General features: G+C 54.0%; 1 protein-coding gene and 1 long non-coding RNA gene across 2 annotated transcripts in view; one reads left to right on the top strand and one right to left on the bottom strand.

Moving 5' to 3' along the window:
• The window catches only part of MTOR (mechanistic target of rapamycin kinase), a 111,368-nt gene that overhangs the window by 54,403 nt on the left and 35,832 nt on the right, over positions 1 to 21,133 (top strand). Inside the window, exons 29-30 of the mRNA XM_028511253.2 lie at positions 14,920 to 14,995; positions 18,078 to 18,217. Of these exons, the coding sequence (XP_028367054.1) occupies positions 14,920 to 14,995; positions 18,078 to 18,217 (216 nt within the window). The remainder of the gene's footprint in view (positions 1 to 14,919; positions 14,996 to 18,077; positions 18,218 to 21,133) is intronic.
• LOC118500506 lies at positions 542 to 20,523 on the bottom strand. The gene is made up of 3 exons (XR_004903056.1): positions 20,483 to 20,523; positions 6,719 to 6,724; positions 542 to 1,180 (listed from the first exon to the last, which is right to left on the bottom strand). It is a non-coding gene; the product is annotated as an uncharacterized LOC118500506 (long non-coding RNA).

Raw genomic sequence — 21,133 nt, 5'->3', positions numbered from 1 at the left:
TACTGGATCGTGTGGGTCAGGGTTTCTTTTCCCACATTGTCTCCTGCGCCTGCTGAGGCGTGGGGGAGGATGCTGCCGGCACTCTGTAGTAACTTGCCGTACTGCTCGAAAGATGCAGCCCGCCCCTGCTGTCTCTGTGCAAGTGTCCCGTGCAGCTGGGCCCTGCAGCCTCGGCTCCATGGGGTTCATTCCACTAACACGAACCTGGCCCCAGCTGTCTGCGTCACACAGGGTCTGCGAGGCTCCCTGAGAACCTTCAGAGTGTCTCCCAGCCGTCAGATGACACTGAGCTCAAAGTCCGTGCCCCGGAAATGCTGTGTGCCAGTCACCTGTAACGTCGCCTGTGACCCTGCTGGCTTGGAGCCCCCAGTGGCAGCGCAGTAAGGAGAGCGTCGAGGAGCAGTGGGGTCGCGTGGGTTCCTGGTCAGTGCCTGGCTTGTTCTCTCCAGTGGCCGCTGCCCCTGCCTAAGCAGGAGAGTGGTGGGACTAGGTCCTCATGTCTGGACAGAGGATGGATCCGTCGTTCCTGTTTGCTGCCCGCGTGGCGGTCCTTTCCGGGAAGATGGGAGGGGCTGGGTCACAAGCCCCAGGTCTGAGCAGGAGTCCTGCTCACCGATGTTTCTTTTCTGGAGACTTCCTGCGGACTCGAGACCTGAGTGGGAGGCGGGCTTTTCTGATTTGAAGATTTTCTTCAATCGCCTTAGCTGCCCAATGTCAATAGCCCCTGTCCCCAGATGTTTGAGTAAAATAGCTAGTTCAGGGCGTTCCCCAGGCCAGGGGGTGATCCGGCCCCCAGAACATCCACAGCCCTGGACGTCCTCCGTCCTGAGTTTCTGAAAGAAGGAAGTGAGTCCTCGGTCTGAGCACAGCGGAGACCGTGGGGGGCGCCAGGAAGAGTGTGGGGAGCAGAGTGGCTTCCCCTTCTCTGCGAGGCTTTCTGTCCCCTCCCTAGACACGGGGGTTAGCTGGGAGGTTACCGGGACCCTGGGGTCGCCCACTGCCTTAGAGTTTTCCCTTTTCTCTGTTTTGCTGGTGGTGAAAGGGGGTCAGCTTGGTGCTCCTGGAAAGATGCTTTTGAAAATAAAGCTTATGTCCTTAACAAGAAAAGCCAGTGAGCTTTTACTGAGCCTGGAAGTTCTCGAAGACCGCCCACCGCCTGACTGCAGGGCATCGAGCGGCACTCGGGCCGCTGGCGGCCGCAGAGCTGGCAAAGGCCTAGGGACCATCTCCCCTTCGCTGACGTCGTCCTGCCTCTGCCCCTGCCTCCTCTTCAACCGCTCCTTTCAAAACTGGGGGCAGAGACGCAGCTGCTCTCAAAACCAGGCTCCCGGTTCATGGAATGGATGTAGTTCAGAAGAACCTGCCTTGTTGTAGGTTAATTGTGTGCTTCATGGGAATACTTTACTTCTGTGAAGTCTTTTAGCAAGTCACAGCTTGTCTTACCGTACGTAGTCATTTACACCTGGCCCTTCTGTCGCGCAGTTCTGTCTCTGTCTCAGCTGAGAGCCCAGGTCCATCACGGAAACTATTTCCATCGCTTCCCCAAGCCTCCCAGTTCACCCCTCCTACCAGGGAGCGCACGCGCCCTGGGTGCACTAGAAGTCACGGCTCTGAGGCCTCCTCCTAGCCGCTTCTTTAGTTACACGCCTAGCAGGGGAGTCGACCTGACATCTCGGGACTGGTGGCGAATGCCCGTTCCGGCGGCAGAGCCCAGCCCCGAGTGCCCCGCAGTCTAGTTTGAGAGGCAGACAGACTCTAGGATAGTGGGACATGCTAGGATAGGGGACACAGAGGAGGAGGAGGAGGAGTGCCTGGCCCAGGCGAGGTTCTGGAAGGAAGCGCTCCCCAGTTTAAAGGAAAGGGGGCAGTAGCTGGGAGTGGACAGGGCACTCTGGGCAGAGGAGGCGCAGCCACGGGAAAGACCCCAGCTCCCCAGGAGAGTGCTGGGGGCAGTGGAGCCTGGCAGAAGTAGCCAGAAGGCATCTGGGAAGGGAGCCAGGCCTGAGGGGCCGTGGAAGTCCACGTGGGGAGAGTGTTATTCTGGAGACAAAGGGCTGTGGAAGAAATCCAAGACGCTTTTACCTCTCGTTGCTTTGTTTTCCTGAGTCGTACCAGGAAAGCGGCTTTTGTAGCTGCCAAACAAGATTTTTAACTGGAAATGGGTGACTTAGAACATTAGAATTTCTTAAAATTGTACTGCATTCCTATTAAATACCCTGTAGGAGTCATCTGGTTTAAGGATTAAGGAAGTGGTGTGTGAAGAGCTTTAAATGCCTGGGCCTAGAAGCAAACAAATCTGCATTCCAGTCTCAGATATAATTTGACAGTTCTATCTAATCCCAGATACAATTTGATAGTTATATGACCCTGGGCAAATTAAATTAGCGTCTACCAGTCAGTGAAATGGAGATAAAAACCACAACTACTTCACTTCAGAGAATTTTTATGAGGATTACCATATTTTGCCATGTGCAGCGCGTACTTTTTTGCCCAAATTTTTGAGGGGAAAACAAGGGTGCGCCTTACACACGGGCACTGCTCAGCTGTGGGCGCGCATTATACCTGGCGAACTGTGGTGGCTTCAGCAAAGAATTAAAGATAATGAACAGAGCATAGATGTTTTCCTGATAGAAAGAAAAAATGGGATCTGAATGTGTTTTAAGAGATTTGCTTTGGGAAATGGGATTAGAAGCAAACACTCTTAACTTATTTTTTAAGGGAAATTCTTTAAAAGCTGATGCAAAACATTTTAACACAGGACATGTTGCTCACATCCAAACAACTGCCTGCCGTGGTCCCTTGACAACACGGAGGTGGCCGTGGCTGACGCTCTGTTCGCTCTGTCAAGGAGAATAGTTACGCTTTCGAGACAGATCTGAACAGAAGGTGAATATTGTGCACCTTTGATACTCTTAGGTACAAATAGCTTTTTGGCAAATGGTGTCTTTTTTATGCGGTTTTTGTTTTGCATTGTGAACAGGCACTAAAGTTGATGTTTTTTGTTTTAAGAATATTACCAACTGGAAAGAGAAATTAACTATTTTAATGTGTGATAAGATAAAAGTAAAAAAATAGCCAAGGCATTTTTGAGTAAGAAAAGTAAATGTAGAGTAGTTGCCCTGCCAGCGATGAGACCCATCCCGGAGCTGCAGTGAGGGATTGCCCTGCCAGCGATGAGACCCATCCCGGAGCTGCAGTGAGGGATTGCCCTGCCAGCGATCAGACCTATCCCGGACCTGCAGTGAGGCAGGTCGATGTCTGATAGGTCTGCAGTGAGTCGTCGAGGCAGCGCAGTGCTGGCACAGGGACGGACCAGCCGGGGGGACGGAGCAGAATCGGACATCCAGAACAGACCCGCGCGTGCATGGACACTTGACTCACGACAAGGTGGCACCACAGGACGGGGAGGAAGGGCCGGGCTTTTCAGTGAGCTCAGCTGGGTCAGCCGGACAGCCCGATGGGGCCAGGGGAGTGCGGCAGGCTCTGGACCCACACCTCACACCACACACACAACTTCAAGTCCAGAGGAGGTTTAACTTCTAAATGTGAAAGGTAAATCTAAAGCTTCTAGAAGATGACGAAGGAGAGTACCTTCAGCATCTTGGGATAAGGAAGGTTTTCTTCAACAAGATATGAGAAACACTAACCGTAGATGAGCACACACAATACAAGTAGCCATGTCTGCGCACGGAAGACGCCGTGGGGAGAGTGGGCCGGCGGGAAGAGACCCGCTCCGCGCACCCCTGCGCGTGTTGCGTTCGGAGCACACGTCGACCTCGTTGACTTCTTCGAGGGCGGCAGATAGAGGAAGGGCGAGATGTGCGCGGGCACCTGCCCCGCAGACCAGGCGGCCCGAAAGGCCAGGAAACCCAGGGAAGCTGGACAGGCTCTGCAGTCAAACTGGGAAGTGCCACCGCGTACCAGTCACCATGGCGGAAGTGAGAGCCACTGGAAACACCAAGTGCTGAGGTTTTCGCACACTCCGGGTGGAGATGGAGGTCGGTGAAACCACTTTGGAGAGCACTTTGTCGGCATCTCCTAACGCTGGACAGACCCCGCAGCCCAGCGGTCCTTCTGGGGACGTCCCCCACAGAAGCGTGAGTGCTCGTGCGCCAAAGACACGGGCAGGAGCGTGCGGACTGACACTGCACACACCAGCCAGACACTGAAGACCCCCTCGGCGTCCGTGGGCAGCAAAACGGACAGGCTGCGGTGTGTTCGCGCGGGGAAACACCATCCAGCAGCCGCAAGAGCTGCCATGGCACGCAGCAACGTGGCCATGTCTCACAGCCACGATGTTAGGTGTTCACGGACGTCCGAGGCCTGGGAGCCCTCACCCCTCGTGCTGAAAATCAGACAGCGCTTCCCTCGGGCATGAGGCGGGAGCTGCGGTGACCGGGAGAAGGCCCGGGGCTTCTGGGATGCTGCCACCGGCGCCTGCGTTTGTCTCTTGGTCTGGGCGGGGCTTTCAAGGCTGTCTTCCCTTTGTGAGCACTCAGCACGCTGTGCGCTGCGTGTGCTTTCACGGGCGTGAGTGTGCCGCACTTCAGCTGGGGAGCTTCTCTTAGGGTAGATAGTGCACAGAAAACACTTAGAGTGGTGTCTGCCGCGCAGCCGATGTCCAGCAAGTGCTAGGTGTTTCCGTTTAGGTCTGCAGTGGTCATCTCAGCAGAAAAGCCTTCCCTGCCCGCCCCGATCCAGAACAAGTGTCCCACATCACTCTCTCTCTGAGCACTGTTTTCTTCATGCCGCCTGCCCCCACAGCAACCCCCACCCCCCGCCTCAGTGTGGTTGGTTTCCGTGCCTCTGCACCCTCCCCTGTGAGCTCAGTGAGAGCAAAGGCCTGGTCCGTCTCATCCACCACGGCAGCCCTGGCACCTAGCACTTAGCTCAAAGCCCGGGGCAAAGGAGACGCTTCATTGGAAGTTGTCGAATGAAAGACTGGATTCCCAACAGCAGGTTCCGTTCCCCTAAATAAACATGTTAGGGAGAATCAGCGTCTTTCTCCAAGGTCATTGCCAGTACTTTACCACGGTGAGGTCTTCCTTGTAGGGCACTGCATTCTCTCCTGCTCCAAGCCCATCTTTCTTCCACGGGTCATAGTTACAGGATCAGAGGAAGTAGGGGCTGGACAGTTGAGATCATGTGGTTCAACCTTCTTTTTTTGACCAGTAACTCGAGGTAGCACCCTTGTAGTGTAATCCCTCTGTATCCCCGGAAACCATCGGTTTGCGCCTCACCCCTCGTGCTCTGCCTGTGAAGAAGGGCGGCGAGAGGGCCACAGAGCAGGGGTTGGTTCTGGAGGCCTGTGACAAAACCGGCTCTTCAGCCAGCGTGGCCCTAGCAGTTAGCCGCCATCGCAGCCCGAGGGGCCGCACGCAGCTGCCCATGTGGAAGACGGAACAAAGAAAGTAACGTGTCCCCATAAAGACAGCCATGTCGCTGGGTAACTAAGTCCCCATAACGTGTCCAGGAACTTAACATGTGGGCATCAAATGTCCATAACATTGTAATTGTAAAAAGTCCCTGTTAGCCAGAGATGGGACCCTATCAGGGGTGGGGGTGCAGGACCAGGGGACGAGTCCGTGCCCAGCCACCCTGGGCCCGCAGAGCTTCCCTTCAGGCCGCACCTCTGCCGCCCTGGCTCGGGCAGCACCACCGGGAAGGCAGGCCTGTGGTTCTTGAAGAACGCTGGGGACTTGGAGCCAGATGTGTCTGTGCATCCAGTTCACGGCAAGGGCAACTGGGCTTGACCGCCCGCAGGAGAGGGGCTAGGTGGCTGGACAGAACCTGCTCTGTCTGGGTTCCGGACACGTGTTCCCAAGGTGTCTGTTGTGTTGCTTGGAAGTATGAGTCCTGCTTTTACAGTTGTTTCCTGGCTTCCAGAAAAGGTACACAGTCTTGTTTTTTCCCCTTCATGTCTGCTGGAAGAAAAAACAGTCCGTCCAGAAGGCTAAGGATGTGCTCAGTTCTCCTCACGTCTCAGTAAAAACACATTCCAGACCTCTGGGCTCATGCTGACTTCGGAAGCGCCAATGTGCCTCTAGGAATCTGTACCCCCGTAGCAAAGCTCCAGGCAGCAAAGAGTGGGCATGTGGAGGAAGCCCCGACGGAGCCGGTGCACAAGCTCAGATTGTATCTGTCTAGCCCCTCTTTTTCTGTAATGCCCTTTCACAGCCAGCCACACCCAACCCAAGGGGTCGGGTCTCCCGCCCATCACCGGGGAGCGTCCTGAAGGCACCCTGCAGAACCACTGGACAATAGCTGCCTTGATAGAGCGTCTTGCAAACCCCAAGGAGAGCTGCCGTTCCGTGCGGGAAGCTGGCCTTCCGTGAGGAGCTGTACAAGGGGAGCGGTCCCAGGTTTCTCGTAAAGTTGACCGCAAGGACAGGCCGTCTTTCATTGCAGCCCCAGATCATTCCAAAGGGAGAGGCTTGCTGTAGTTCAGCAGTGAACCTCTGCTCTGCCACTGCCTCTAGCCCGTCCTCAGGAGTGCCTTGAGGCTTAATGGGACCGCTCCTGGTGAGTTAGAGGAGCTGCGGCTGCTGTCTGTGTGCCGCTACGGGGGTGGGGAGGGCTCGCTGCTGGCAATGAAATTGTGTCGCAGTGCTCTGAAACCTAGAGGTGCGCACTGTGTCTCCATGTCAGAGACGTTCAAGTGTGGGAAAAGTGCGTCTTGGAACTGCTGAAATACAGTGGGTGCTCGGTTCTGCCCCACGGCCCCCTCTGACGATCTGTCCGGTGACAATGGGATGTGTCAGTGGCACCATCCGGGTCTCCCCAGACTCCTGTGGATGTCTCGTTGTCTCAGAATGTTGGTGACCCAGCCCTAGTGTGTCCTGGTCCTCCCCTGTCAGCTTTTCCTTACCAAGGGGGTGGGCACACTTTTTCTTTTCCCTCTCCCCAAAGTGGGCATCGGTGCTTCTGCAGTGCGGCCTCACTCCTTAACGGAGCAAAAAGGCCAGCTCGCATCTGCTCGCAGGGTTAAGTGGGGATGTTCAGAGCGGCCAGCTCACCGCATGCCAGCTCACCGACGCCATCCGCATAACAGACTGAGTCAGAGCTCTTGGACACCGAGAAGCCAAGGAGTCGGGATTTTACCCAAAGTATCGGCTCTGCTTCGAGTCCAGGTCGCTGGGAATCGGCTCCGGATTCCACCTGTCAGCCCTCTCTCCTTTTCGTTCCTTTTCGCCCTCCTTTTCCTGGCAGCCTCTTTCTCCATGTCGCTCACAGAGCTCTTCGTTTTGCTCTGGGTGTGAAGAAGCACAGGGAGGAGAGACCTCCGGGCATCACCAGGAAAGGAGCAGCGCTCATTGTTGTAGAATAAAAAGATAATGGCCAATTTGTCAAGCAGTGTTGACAAGAAAGATAAAGTTGGAAGTAATTAACTGGCTGACATGCTGGGAGTGATGTGCCTGCCAATAGCTCCCTAAATCAGCCGGAGCCTTGGAGATGTGACAGCCATTCGTCATTTTTACAGCACACCTCTGACAGGCCCCCGGCTGGAAACCCGGCCAGCGCGACCGTGTGCTTCGACACTCTCGGCGCCTCGCGCCGGCGTTATGCTGCGGCATCCAGCCGGGTGGTGCCTGGGGGCGAAGTGCAAGATGGGAGGGCTCGTCTGGCGTGTCGTGGAGCACTGTGCCCGTCCTCCGGGAACGGGCACTGTGAGTCCCTGAGCCGACCTCGCAGACTTCTCCAGGACACATGCTGACAGGCACAGAGTGAGCACAGACGTGCTGACCCGGAGGGAGCGCTGCTGGCAGCCTGGTCATCTAACAAGTGCTGCTCCCAGCCAGCCAGGAGGGGGCGCTCGAGAGACCAGTCACAGGTTGCAGATGCCGGATCCTGGCAGGACACAGTTGGTTTGCAGCCCTCCCGAGTCCTTGTGTAGGCCCTGGGTGACATGCAAGATGCCTGTGTCCTGGGAAACCACAGAGTACACGATTACAGGAATGCTTTGGTTACCGCGGTGTACCAAATAAGGATTTAAAAAGGCTTTAAATAGTATTTTGGAAAGGTGATTATATTGTGGTGGACTTCCCTCCCTCAAATTTTTCTTAATTAAAAAAGGTATGCCTGCCTCACTGGTCTTGAAAAAACAGGGTTTTTTGTATTCCCTTTCCCTAATCTGGGCAGCTGTCGGCATTCTATCTTTCCTAGTGTCAAGGCCCCCACTTTCTCACATACTGATTAAGCACGTCCTCTAGGTATCGGGACAGGCCTCCCATTTAAACTGTGCCTGGGCACAGGAGGGGTGAGGACAGCCGCCAGAGCTCTTTTCCTGTAGGCCACCATGGGCAGAGCCGGCGGGAGCCTGTTCGGGTTGTCCGAGGCCAGCCGCCTCTCTTCCACCAAGTCTTTTCTGTCTTGGTGCCTGAGGTCCCCAAGGGCTCCAAGGACATTGGACGTCTTAGCTTTGCAACCTTGTAGCAAGGCCAGCCTTCTCTTTCTCAGTGTGTAGAAAAGGATTGAAGTTCCTTTTCCGAAGTTCCGGAAGTGAGAAAGGAAAGCTGGACCGTGCCGGACGTGGCGGTGCCGTTTCGTCCCCTGCCTCCTGGGATCAGCGGGTAGCTGCGGCCTGCCAGCCTCCCCTCCCTTCTGCTGCTGCCTGCGCTTCAGTCGCCCCCGCGGCCTTTCCCCGCGGCCTGTTTCAGATGTCTGCACGTTGCCTTCTGTCCTCACTGCTGTCCTTTTGCTCTTAAGTGACCCTGTCCAGAAGGAGGCGATCCCAGGCCGGAGTTCTGCAGTCCGTTCTGCTGGTCCTTGAGTCCCAGGGGAACGGCCTGACAAAGACACCGGGGCCCAGCCAACCCCAAAACCGCCCGGCCCTGTACGGGAGCCCAGCTGCTCTGTCTTTGGCTGATGTTGCCGCAGAGCCACATTCTGGTGCCGGCAGAACTGACGGGATGATCCGAAGCAGTCATCGCCCTATATGGGCGTGAGGACCCGAGCAGTGTCCAGCTCGGCCTCATCCTGGCTGGACGGGAGCACCTCATTCAGACCACCAAGGTCCCATGTGTCGCCAGCCTGGCACCAAGGGAATTCAGAGAATTCTTACTTGACAGAGAACCACATAAAATGCAGGCTTTGGTCTGCCCTAGAAATAGGAGAAGGCCCACGGCCACTGGGAAGCAAGTGCCTGGCGTCCTCGTAAATGCCCGAGGGAGCACTGGGGGGGCCTGAGTAGTTCCCCAGACGGGACTGCGGGTGCTCCCGTCTGACTGGCTTTCCGCTCGGTGTTCGATGACCCTGCATCGGTCTGCTCTGAATAGCTGAAGGTCGCCACGGCGCCATGGCTAGGAGAGGAGGTCAATAAATAACCAAATGAACCACTCGAGAAGGGGTTCCCCGGCCGAGCTACTTTGGCTTGGACGCCAGTCCAGAAACTTGGGGGCAGGGACTCGGGAGACCCTTCAGGTGGCAGGAGTGGCAGCATGGAGACCTGGGGCAGTTAAAGACAGACCCTGCCTGCTGGTCCTGCCCTCAGTGCAGCCGGTCACCACCCACCCCGTGGGAAGCCCCAAGAGAGAACTCAAAAGGGAAGGTCACAGAGAAGTGAACGGCCCGGTCCCAGCACCAGCTTCTCAGCTTTGACAGGGAACCTGCCTGTCAAGAAGGAGAAGTTCAAGCCGGAGTCCCTCCCTCAGCTCACACACTGACCCCGCTTCTGGAGACGGGTTTCTGGAGAGTAGGGGGAAGAGGTGCCTGGTGGGTCTGGGTAGCACGGAAGGCGCTGAGACAGTCCCCTATCTGTGTGTGTTAACTCAGCTCAACTCTGGGAAGCCTTTTCCCAGTTGCCAAGAATTTTCTTTTCCAAGGTCTTAAATTCAGCTTCCTTTAATAAAAATTAACCCTCAAGGTGGAGAATGAATGAGACTGCAAATGCCTGTATAATTGCCTTTTTCCGTCTTGCTACCTGAATTCACTGTCCTGTTCTGTCCCTCCTCATTGTCCTCCTAACACCAGGTTCATGTGCGGGCCCTGGGTTTGAGTATGTGGATAGGCAGTTTCCATTCGCCTTACAGATCCACGGACTACATAAGATCTCACTGGATGTTCTCCCTGGAATCTGGGGTAGAATGTATATCCCTTCGGCCCTGTTAGGACAGCGGTGGGGATCGGTATCGGCCGCTTAGGAAGTGCTTGCGACGCAGCCCTCTTTTCCTTATGGTTTTAGTGCACAGCGAGAGGAGCTGGGAAGTCTGGTGGACCTGCCGGTTCAGCCCCTGTTGCTGTGGGCACGTTGCTGCCCAGGCCTCCGTCCCGCTGAGCTCGTCTGTTGTCAGGTCCGTTTGCCTAGACCGTCGTCAGCGGGGCCTGGTTCGTGTCACCTGTGCTGTCGGGCCGGGGCGTGAACAGTTTGCCCTTTACCAGCCTCCAGCACTACCAGGGAAGGACTGAGGGGCACACGAGGGAGCGTTTATGGAACGGGCTGTAGAAAACTCCCAGCTGCCCCATAAAGTGAGACTTCCTCATTAAGGGGGCTTTTGAGCAAAGGTGATTTTTTCCCCATGAGTCAAACATCATCCGTCTCTCCCTCCAGTCTCGTAAACCACATCTGAGTTTAAAAGGGGAATATTTCAAAGGACAGGATCGTGTCACCCAGGCAGGCAGGAGACTGAGGACTTGGTAGCTAGAACTACCGAGTTTCCATGGGGGCTGAGTTATCCCACACTCGCCAGTCTGGGCTGCCCGTAAACCTGGCGGCCTTGAACCAGCTGCCCTGGGAAAGACTGCTGCGGCCACCTGGCCGCGTGATGTCTTGGGAGGCTTTAAGGTGTGTTAGCAGCTTCCGACAGGAAATTAAAAAAATAGGGGTTGGGCGCTTAGGGTGTCAGACCGGAGGGTTAGCCACAGTATCAGTGAGGAAGGCACAGTAGGGTTCCTTTCTCCCGAAGGGCGAAGGACGGACTAGAGAGAGAATCAGCGAATGCAAACATCCCGCCCAGTGCTTTCTTCCCTTCATCTTACAGTTGTTTACTCCGTGCCTGCTGACACCGAGGGTAGGACACTGAGACACGTCCCTCCCGTTGTGAGCTCACACTGTACTCTTAGCTGTTATTTAAGGGCCTTCCAAATGGTATAATTTTTAACAGAAAGGATAATATCCAATAGTCTGCGACCTACTGGGCCAGTTTCCTCATATGAAAATGGACTATAAACCATGGTGCGTGCTTCCTAGGGTGGAGATAGCTCATATAAGCATTTAGGTGCCGTGAGCTCTCAATAAACTTAGGTATCTCTGTTGTTACAGTAGACTGCCTCCCACGGCAGAGTGCCGGAAGTCACGGAGGAAGGGAAACAAGTTAGGGTCCTACACAGGGTGGCAGGCTCTCTGAGCACCGAGAGTTCTGTTCACTTCCCTTGCCAACGCCTCCACCCCTGTGTTTGCTTCCCTCGGCAGCCTGTCGGCATGACTGGGGACTCGGAAGGACGGAATGGAGAGATGCAGCTTAGGGAGAAACTCCTGCAGGGAAGTAAAATGCAGATGGGGAGGAGGAAAAATTAAAGGGTGCTAGCAGCTGGTTAACTTAAAATCTCTACTCTGAGCAAGCGGAAGAGTGTGTACAGACAGTCTCCTTCTTTCTTTCATTCGGGTCTTCATATGAGGGTCCAAAAACAGGATTTAAAAAGGACTCTTAGACCGATCCCCCTCATTTTCCCCGGGCGTGTTTCCGTCCATTTAGTCAGTGGAGTAATTTGTCAGGGGTCGTCCTCACTGTTGGCCACGAGCATATCATAATTGCAAGGCATACCCCCCATTTTCACGGCAGCTGCGAAAGGCCGCATCAGTAGTCCCTCCCGTGAGCCCAGCCCCCCTCTTGCCTCCCCCGGGGGTTCTCTCTGCCTCCTCACCTGCCTCCGCACACACTCACATGGGAAGTGTTAGGCAGGTGACTTGTCTGGGCTTTCCCTTAAAGAAGTTGGGGCCCCATGATGAGCTTCCCTTTTTAATTTGTAAAGCTGTGCTGGAGGCCTGTCCAAGCCACAGCAGCGGGAAGGTAAGACTTGTTCTCCCCGGCAGCGTCCAGTCTCTGCTCCCTGGTCCGGTCGATGTTTGGACAGCTCTTTCCGACTGGGAGAGTGGAGCGGGAAGGGGCTTTGGCCGGGGTTTGGTTTCGTGTTGCTTAATCCCTAGTGGGGCAAGCTTGGGTGGTGTTTATCATTTGTTCTTGAAGACAGAACACGTCCTAGAGCATAAGGTTGGAACACAGTTGTTAGGGCGCCTAGATTTTGATGTCTGATTCATAGAGTTAACCTCTTTTGGTCCAGGCAAGGAGCCCCTTATCTGCCTCATCAAAACACTTGATGTTCCTACCAGCGCCATTCCAATAGTCCACATTAGGATTATAAATTATATATGTTTATATGTGATATGTTACATATTTGATAATAGTATCATAGAGAAAGTGGCTTTTTTTCCCCCGTCATCTTTGCTTCCAGAGTCTTTATTTGGGTTCAAGAAACTCGGTCATCACACATCCACACCCGCTAATAGTAATTATCAGTGCAGTTCACGCATCCCCACGGGAGTGAGCTGCAAGGTGAAGCCCCGACTCCAGGGCCAGGAGGGGTGGGAGACGGCCTCACAGTGAACGTGCAGTGGGGCTTGTCCCTGTGGACTTGGCCTTTCGTTCTCAGCTCAGAAAACCGCCAGCGGGCTTCCGAAAGGAAGCCGAGACATTAAAACACGTCTGACTCCCGTAGCAGGAAACTCACGGAGAATGTTCTGCCTCACGGCTGTGCTCGGGACCTGCGCAGAAGCACCAGTGGGCCTGCCAGTCGGTGCCACGTGAGGCTGCCTGTCCGCTCCTAGAAGGAGAAGAGGGGACGGCTGTACTGTCACTTCCACTCCAGTTACAGAGCCCGGTGCCCAGATCTTGGACCCCCGATCTGAGTAGCCCTGCTCAGAATGAGTTTGGAACTCGGCGATGCGCTAGTGCTGGCTCAGGCGTCAACCTTGCATGTGTGCTTTTCCTGTACACAAACATGTAACTGTTTTTAGCAACTTCCATTCTTGGACAAAAACAGATAAAGGGAGAAGCATTTCTAAAGACCTGCTTAGCAAGTTCATATCCATTATTTCATTTAAATCCCTGAACCCTGTGAAGGAGGTAGTATTAGCCCCATTTTTTTAAAAGATTTTTTATTTATTCACTTTTAGAGAGGGAAGGGAGGGAGACAGAGAGAGAGAGACAGAGACAGAGACATCAATGTGCAGTTGCTAGGGGTTATGGCCTGCAACCCAAGCATGTACCCTGGCTGGGAATCGAACCTGCGACACTTTGGTTCGCAGCCCGTGCTCAATCCACTGAGCTACGCCAGTGGGGCCTGTATTAGCCCCATTTTATAGATGTGCGATTTGAAACTCAAAACTGGTTATGGCCATGCAGCTTGTAAGTCACAGAACTGGACCTCCAGGAGTGTAAATGCACGTCTTCTGACTCCAGATCCAAAGCTCCTTCACGCCCCCACCCCCACCCCTCCTCGCCTTAATAAAGAGGAAGCACCATATTGCTTTGGTCATATGGGGACTGTCCCCAGTCGCTGTGGGCCTTGGGGAAAATCACTGCCTTAGTCTCCTCTGGAGTGAAACAGGACTGAAAGTACGTTTCCCTTCCAGGGTGTGTGAGGTCAAGGGAGTGGCGGATTGGAAAGATTATTTGAAATGTGCTTTATAAATATGAGGCATTAGATTATTGCTTTCACAAATGTCAACTGCTCTAGTTCATCAGATTTCTGGGCAGTTCCCTCTTGGTTTTACTGGAAGAAATGTGATGGCACTCAAATTTTTAAAAATAATATTTATAACAGCAGTCTCTTGCCATGTTACCACATTGAACCGAAAACCTGGAATTTCCTAAAGCCACTTAAAAATTCATTCTAGTCAATACTTGGTACTCAGGGCAATAAACTGCATTCTTCTTGTTAAACCAGTCTAGACTTCCAACTTGATCCGCCACAGTTTGCGCCCTGCCTTTGGGTAGACATAATCGTGTTGTCTTTTGACTTCCTCAGGCCTGTGCCCTCCCTCCTAACCTCCTTCCGCAAGCGGAGTTCGGTTTAGTGTTGGGTTAGTTGCTGTTCACCCTCTTACACGGGCTCCTACTGGAACAAGCCGGCGCCGCCCTGCTGTCAGGACCATTTCAGCCTCTCCGATGCACGGGCTCCGGGCCTCCCGGCGTTCCTGCTAGGTGCCCCAGTGTAGTTACGACCCTCTAGTCCCAACTGGCCACAGGCCGCCCACCCATGACGTCAGCAAAGTAGGGTGTCGTTGGCGAAAGGCATCTCCTCCGGACACCAGGCAGGAAACGCTGGGTACGGTCTCCCCGCGCCTGCTGCAGAGGTCGGCGGTGGTCCTCGGGGGACTGAGGAGGCATCCAGACCCCAGGGAGATGACTGTGTCAGGGGAGCAGACAAGGTGGCTGCACGGCCACAGTCCCCGGGGTTCACTGTCATTGATGTGAGTGACCCAGCCTCACTGCCATTCCTGTGTTGCCCACAGAGCCCACTGATTTTTATTTACCTTGATGATTCTTGGCACTGAAGGCAACTGGGGGAAGGAAGTGAGAGGTAAAAGTTCAAAGGTGCTTCATTTGGTTCTGCTGTACAGCAGGGACAGTTTTGGGTCAAAAGACAGACCCGCGCTGCCTGGCCTGTAACACCCGAGAGGAAACCAGGCCCAGAGCGGGCAACACTTCCTGCCCCCCGAGTGTGCCCCTCAAAACGAGGAGTCTGGGGTCCAGATGAAACCCCTCAGGCTGAGCTTTCTGCATGGCACTAGCTCACTGATTCTCTCTCTGCATCTGCAAGACATTGCCCCGCTGTGCTGGTGAGCCGTCTGCCCACAGAGGACCCCACGCCTCCCAGGCTCCCAGTGTCCAGTGTGACCCCCTCTTCCTTTTGTCTCCCCAGCATCAACAATAAGCTGCAGCAGCCGGAGGCAGCGGCCGGGGTGCTGGAATACGCTATGAAACACTTCGGAGAGCTGGTGAGTGCTCCGTTCCCCTTAGAAAAGCAAGAGGCAGCAACCTAGCTGAGGAGGCACTTGGCCACGGCTAGAAAGTTACTTCCTTTTCTTTTTTTCCTGACTGGTAGCAGTCTGATGCGACTTACCTTCATCCTAGGGATGAAGGAGACAGTGGCTACATGGACTTCTTCAAAATGAACACGGGGGAGCATGGTATAAGGGGACTAAGTGGTAATGGAAAAAATATACAATAAAGATTAAATTTAAATTTTTTAATAAAAAAATAATAAAATCTAATTTGCTCGGAAACACAACAGAGTGAACACAGCCCCTAAAGACAGAGTCTGTGAACAGTAATAGTTGGTGGTCGTCAGACTCGTGGCGTGTGCCCAGCCCGTTGCTGAGAGCTTTATGTCCTTCATCTGATTCCGTCCTCTCAACAGGCTGCTGAGTGGGTCCTGCCGTTACCCCACTTTACAGATAAGGCGGCTGTGGCTCCAACAGGGTAACAGCCTCGCCTGAGCTGAGAGAGGGAATGAGTGGCAGAACCAGGACTTGAACTTGGGCAGTCTGGCATCAGAGCCCAAGTGTTTAGCCCCAGCCTGAGTTATCTTTGTGTCACCTGAGGTAGCTGGCACGGTCACTGACCCACAGTTAACACTCAGTACATAATTCGGATGAAACCATGACCAATTCTGCAGAAAAGGTACACTCTTCATTTATACCTACTATTGAGTGATGGCTCCATTTCATTATTACTGACTTAGCTTCTCTCCTGCCGTCTTTGCCCTACCAATATTAAAATGTCCCCGTTATTCTCTGCGGTCCTGGGAGGGTGCTTTGGGAACTTCCTAACCATACATAAAGCATCAGCTTAATCAACTTAGCATTGACTTCCTGGAAGGTCAGGAAGTTCCGGGCCCATATTTGTGATAAGGGACCTTCCATTAGTCGTGTCGGTCACTTGCTCTGGTTTACCCTAATCAAGAGTCCAGCACGTTGGCGTGAAGAAAAATGGTGACTGCTTCCCAGGCTTTTGCCTCACACAAGGACTGGAACTGTCACAAGAATCGTGTGCCTCTCGAGCACAGACCTGGGACTGGACCAGGAAAGCATCTCTCCAGAAGACGAGACAGAAGGCACGACGTCTCCTCCGTCCGTGCCACAGTCCTTGTCTGCACGGGGCAGGAAGTCAGGGGAGGGGGCCGCCCAGGCAGAGCCGGCCTGCCCTTGGGTAGCCTCAGGCTCTCCGCCGCAGTGAGAGCTGACCGAGACCAGGTTTCCGTGACCGTCCGGGGTTCGGGTGATCTCCCAGCAGACCGCTTTTACCCGGGGGCTCGGAGTGCCAGCCCCCGGCTCCAGGTTCTGAAGGGGCCGTTAGCTTCAGGGTGATTGCTAAACCTGTGGTGGGTTTTCTGTTATATTTAGGTAGCTGAGTCATATTAGACTTGACAATGGCTTGCTTTTCCTTGGCAGAGCCTGTGCTTTCTCAGCACAATTTATGTAACAGCAATCTCATTAGAATTTTGTGTGATTCATTGCTTAAGCCTTATAGTTCCTGCGGTCTGTTGCAATTCAGAGTATCCTGCCCCCGGCCTGACCTGCTGCTGCCTGGGCCGCTCCCCCCACTTTCTGCTTGTCCGTGCCGTGCGCCGCCCATTAGTCATTAGCCCCCTCTTCGCCTTCCCCCCCGGACAGAAGTTCGAAATGGGAATTTTCCAGTGTTACTTTTTAATTTAAGAGTGGTTAATTTTACACTCTATTTGCAGTCACTCTCGCTCTCTAAGTTTCCTCTTTCCTGTCGAGGCATTATTCTCAACAGGCTTGGAAGATGAAGCTTAGGGAGTTGTGCCTTCCACGGAGCCACAAGTGCTCGTCCCGGGAAACCCCACTACCCACCGGCACTGGGGAGAAGGCTGCGGCGGCAGCGGGATCAGTGCAGGGGCCGCGGGGGGGGCTGGCTCTGCTGGGAACCAACGAGGGGCGGTAGTGCAGGCGAGCGCCCTGGAATAGGAGTGACCTCCTGACAGAGGTTCAAGAAGAAAGATCCTTCCAGTGAGCTTAACAGAGTTGCTGTTAGTGCATATGGTCCTCAAATGTCAGTTTTATTGAGAAAGGAGGGGAGGGTAATGGGGGAAAGTAATGCGGGCCCTGCATTATATCATACAAATTTCACTGCAGAATCGTATGGTTGTTAAGGAAACCCCTGGAGAGCCACTACCCTGGTCTGGTAGAGAAATAGTCATTTACTAAGCTGGTGAGGAAGCCCAGCAGGCAAAGTGAGGTGGAGGGCAGACAGATACATAAAACAGTCCCCTGCCCATTAAGTGAGCCACGGTCTGCACCTTCTAGACCGCAGCGCCTCTTCCTCACGTGGCCGACACGGAATTTCAGCGTGGCCCGCCGTCTGCCCGGTGGTGGAATCCGCCCTCTGGCCCTGGCACTGCTGGAGCTGCCCGGCGCTGAGCAGGAAGGAACGTTGGATGGGGGACTCTAGGAGAAGGGGGGGAGGTTTTTCCAAAGAATTTTAAGCGGTAGTATAATATTTTAAATTACTGTTTCCTGGAAGTTTAAAAATGCATGAGGAGATGAAGAGAATCAAAAGCTTTTTAAGACCGAGTTGTTTTCCTCCAGCAAATACGCAGATGCGGCCTGCCTCTCTGGCCCCGTCAGGCAAGCCGCTGCCCTCCCGCCCGCGTGGCCCCCGGCAGCACTCCCGCGGGTCAAGGCCTTGGCATCGTGCAGGAGGTCTCCTCAGGCTCCCTGCTGTCCCAGTGGTTTCTCCTGTCCTCACATCCCTGTAGCTCCGGTGACCTCTGTGTCTGGGCAGGGAGTGATGGGGGAGGAGCACGACCTGACATCTACTCTCGGATTATCCCGGGATCATGACATCAGCGTGCCAAGGGACTGACACCCCCACTGTCACCAAACACACCTCCAGACATGCTGAAGTCCTTTTTGCTCAAAGCCGAGACGCGCTTTGATGGGTGAAGTGCCAGCCGCACAGCACAGCGCCTTAGGGAAGAGCGTGTGGGTCAAAAACCGTGCCCCCCTCATTCCCCGCGCCTTCCTCACCACAGTCTCCCTTCTTCTCACTGGGCAGGAGATCCAGGCCACCTGGTACGAGAAACTGCACGAGTGGGAGGACGCCTTGGTGGCCTACGATAAGAAAATGGACACCAACAAGGACGACCCGGAGCTGATGCTGGGCCGCATGCGCTGCCTCGAGGCCCTGGGAGAATGGTGAGCTGCAGCAGGCCGGTGGCTGAGTGGCTGCTGGGGGCGTCGTGTCTTTGACCTTGGGATTTGAAAGGCTTCCCCTAAACAGAGTTCTCTCCTGAGACTCTCATTTCTGTTTGACTTGGTATTTTCCAGGAGTCATCTATCACTTTGGTGTTTTTCTCTCTCTGTGCTGTCTCAGTGCTAATTAGAAAGGGTCTTTAAAAATAAAAATTAAACTTTATCATGCTCTGGACTGGGACAGGTTTGGGTTCTGCTCTGGGATCTGCACCTGCCCCTCTTATCCGGCCTTCTGACCTTGACTCACTGGCAAAGACCTAGTCTTTTTGTCGTTGTTGTTAGCACCTGCCAGTGAGCTTAGGAAAGAGCCAATGGCTGCCGTCTTCAGGTGCGGCCGCGTTCTTGAATGCGTGCTCTGTGCCCGGCCCTGTGCCAGGCTCTAGGTGTAAAAAGGACAGACAGCAGTTCCTCCGTTGTGAGGTGGGCGAGACGCGCACAAGACAGAGGAACTAAAGCCTGAGCGAACGGTGACCCCAGTATGAGCACGTGGGTTCGGAAGCCAGAGGAGGAACCGGGCTGATCCTGCCGTTCTCCCTGCAGGGGGGACCTCAGTGCAGTGCGGGGGAGGCAAAGGAAAGTGGGAAGAGGAGGAGGGTGTTCAGGGGGAGGCGAAGGAGAGTGGGGAGAGGAGGAGGGTGTTCCAGGTAAAGCAACAGAGATGCCTGAGAACAGTTGGCCGCGTCTTGGCTTGGGGAGTTCAGGAGGGATGGCGAAGAAAAAACGGCTTTCGTTCTGTTTCCCAGCATCGAGTGCAGTTTTTTTAAATAGTTAAAACAAGAGGCCATACTACAGTCATTCCGTCGTTTAACTACGGTTTTAAGTAGTTAAAATGCCATACACCCTTCCAGTGAGTAGAGTATCTGACTTTCTGTTGGACATGGATGCCCCGTTCACCTGTTCAGCCGGTGATTATTGAGCACTTGCTCACTGCCAGTGTCCGACAGGCCCCTGCCCTCCCCGAGCCCACGGAGCAGACGACCATCAGGCCATCAGAATACAGAGGAATACAGTTACACAGGGAAGCCCAGGGAGCTGTGGGAAATAAGGGCCCTGATGCGGGCTCCAAAGGCTCCAGAAGGCTTCCCGTGGGGAGTGGTACCTAACTTGGCCTGTACGGTGAGGAGGAGCAAGCACAGTGTGTTCAGGGTTCTGAAAGTTCAGTATGGCTGGAGGGTTGGGGTGATGTAGCAAAAGAAGTAAAAGGTGATGCAGGAGATGCAGGCAGGGACCATAGCATGTGGGGCTAATAGCCCAGATTAGGAGTTTGAACTTGAACCTAATGGCTATGGGGCAGCCATCTAAGTATTTGGAGAGCCATGATTGATGGGTTTATTTTATAAAAACCCTTTAGGAGCACACGGAGAGTGGGTGGAAGGAGTGCCAAGGAGGAGATGGCAAGACCAGTTCTGAGGCCATCCGAGGGGCGAGGGGTGGTGGCAGAGAGGGAAGGCCTCGGGCAGTGGGGATGGAGGCGGCCGGGTCCAGAGATGCTCAGGAGGTGGCACTGGCAGGCCTTGGAGGCTCACGAGATCTGGAAGTATGGGGGGAGAGAGACATCACAGTCTGAGCCCCCAGAAGGAAGGTGAGGCCGGGACGTCCAGAGCTCCTTGGAGGCCTGGTGAACCCAAAGCCTGAGGGTCCCCGAACCAGGCCCCCAAGGAGTCGTCCGGGGTAGATGGGTCCTGTGGGCTGTGCCGCGGCGTTTGGGCCTGCACGTGGACCTTCTGTCCCTGCAGACCCTTCCTTCCTTCCTTCCTTCCTTTCTTCCTCTGTTTATTGTTTAGGGGATATCAGAAGCATTCCTTTTATTTTACTTTTTATTTTTTTTATTCTCGCCCAAAGACATTTTTTATTACTGATTCTGAAAGGGAGAGAGAGGAGAGAAACATCAGTGGGTTGCCTCCTGTATGTGCCCTGACTGAGGACCAGGCCTGCAGCCCTTCAATGTACGGGACGACGCTCCAGCCCACTGGGAGCCTCTCGGCCAGGGCTGGAGGCCTTTTTTTTCCCCCAGCTACATTTTTTAATTGACTTTTTAAAAAGCAGTATTACTTGAAAAGGTAATACGCACATAGCACAAAATTCGGGAGTACAAAACAGCGACAGACCTGTGAAAACCAAGTCTTGTCCTTGTCCCTCAGCCACTCAGACTTCCCCGCACGGAGACCGGGCCTCGCGCAGACTCGCAGGTAAGGCGCAGGTGTGCACGAGCACCTGCAGCCCGTGTGCTCGAGCACCTGCAGCCCGTGTGCTCGGCACCCTGTGCACCCTGCGCTCGCCCGGCTTCCACTGAGCAGTGCTAGGCTGCTGTTTCAGTCGGTACCAGGGTACTGCAAAAATTTTATACCTCAGGAAGCTTAAAACATATTATTGAAAAATCAAAGTAAGGCTTCTAAAAAGAACGGTCTCTCACTTCACCTAATTACAGATACCTTTTGGTAAATGATTGCTATTTTTATTTCTTAATACAAAGTTGTGTTTCCCAAGTAAAAGATGTTGTAACGTAGTGCATGAAAACTTGATGTCAGCGAATTTAGCCTTAGGCCTTGGGTCACACGTATGTACAGGTCATCGAAAGTTCTTTGACATTGGTTTGTCTGGCTTAGCCATGATTAGGGAGATTCGTGTGTTACTACTTATCTTCATAATTAGCGTTCCATACCCACGTACCTCGGGAGACTGAGCAAGCGTGTTCTGTCAGATCTGCTCCATCAGTTTGTGCAGCTAAACGTGGGTTTTTTGTGTCCAGCAGGCATCTAAGCTGTACTGCCTGATATGGCGGCCACTAGCCAGATGCGGCTCCTTTAAATTAAATGAAATTGAATATCCGGTCACACCAGCCACATCCCAAGTGCTCAG

Source organism: Phyllostomus discolor, chromosome 5 (genome assembly GCF_004126475.2).
Source record: "Phyllostomus discolor isolate MPI-MPIP mPhyDis1 chromosome 5, mPhyDis1.pri.v3, whole genome shotgun sequence".
In the NCBI taxonomy this organism is placed as follows: Eukaryota; Metazoa; Chordata; class Mammalia; order Chiroptera; family Phyllostomidae; genus Phyllostomus; species Phyllostomus discolor.
The sequence above is the reverse complement of the archived record's forward strand: the minus strand, read 5'-3'. Positions and strand labels throughout refer to the sequence as shown.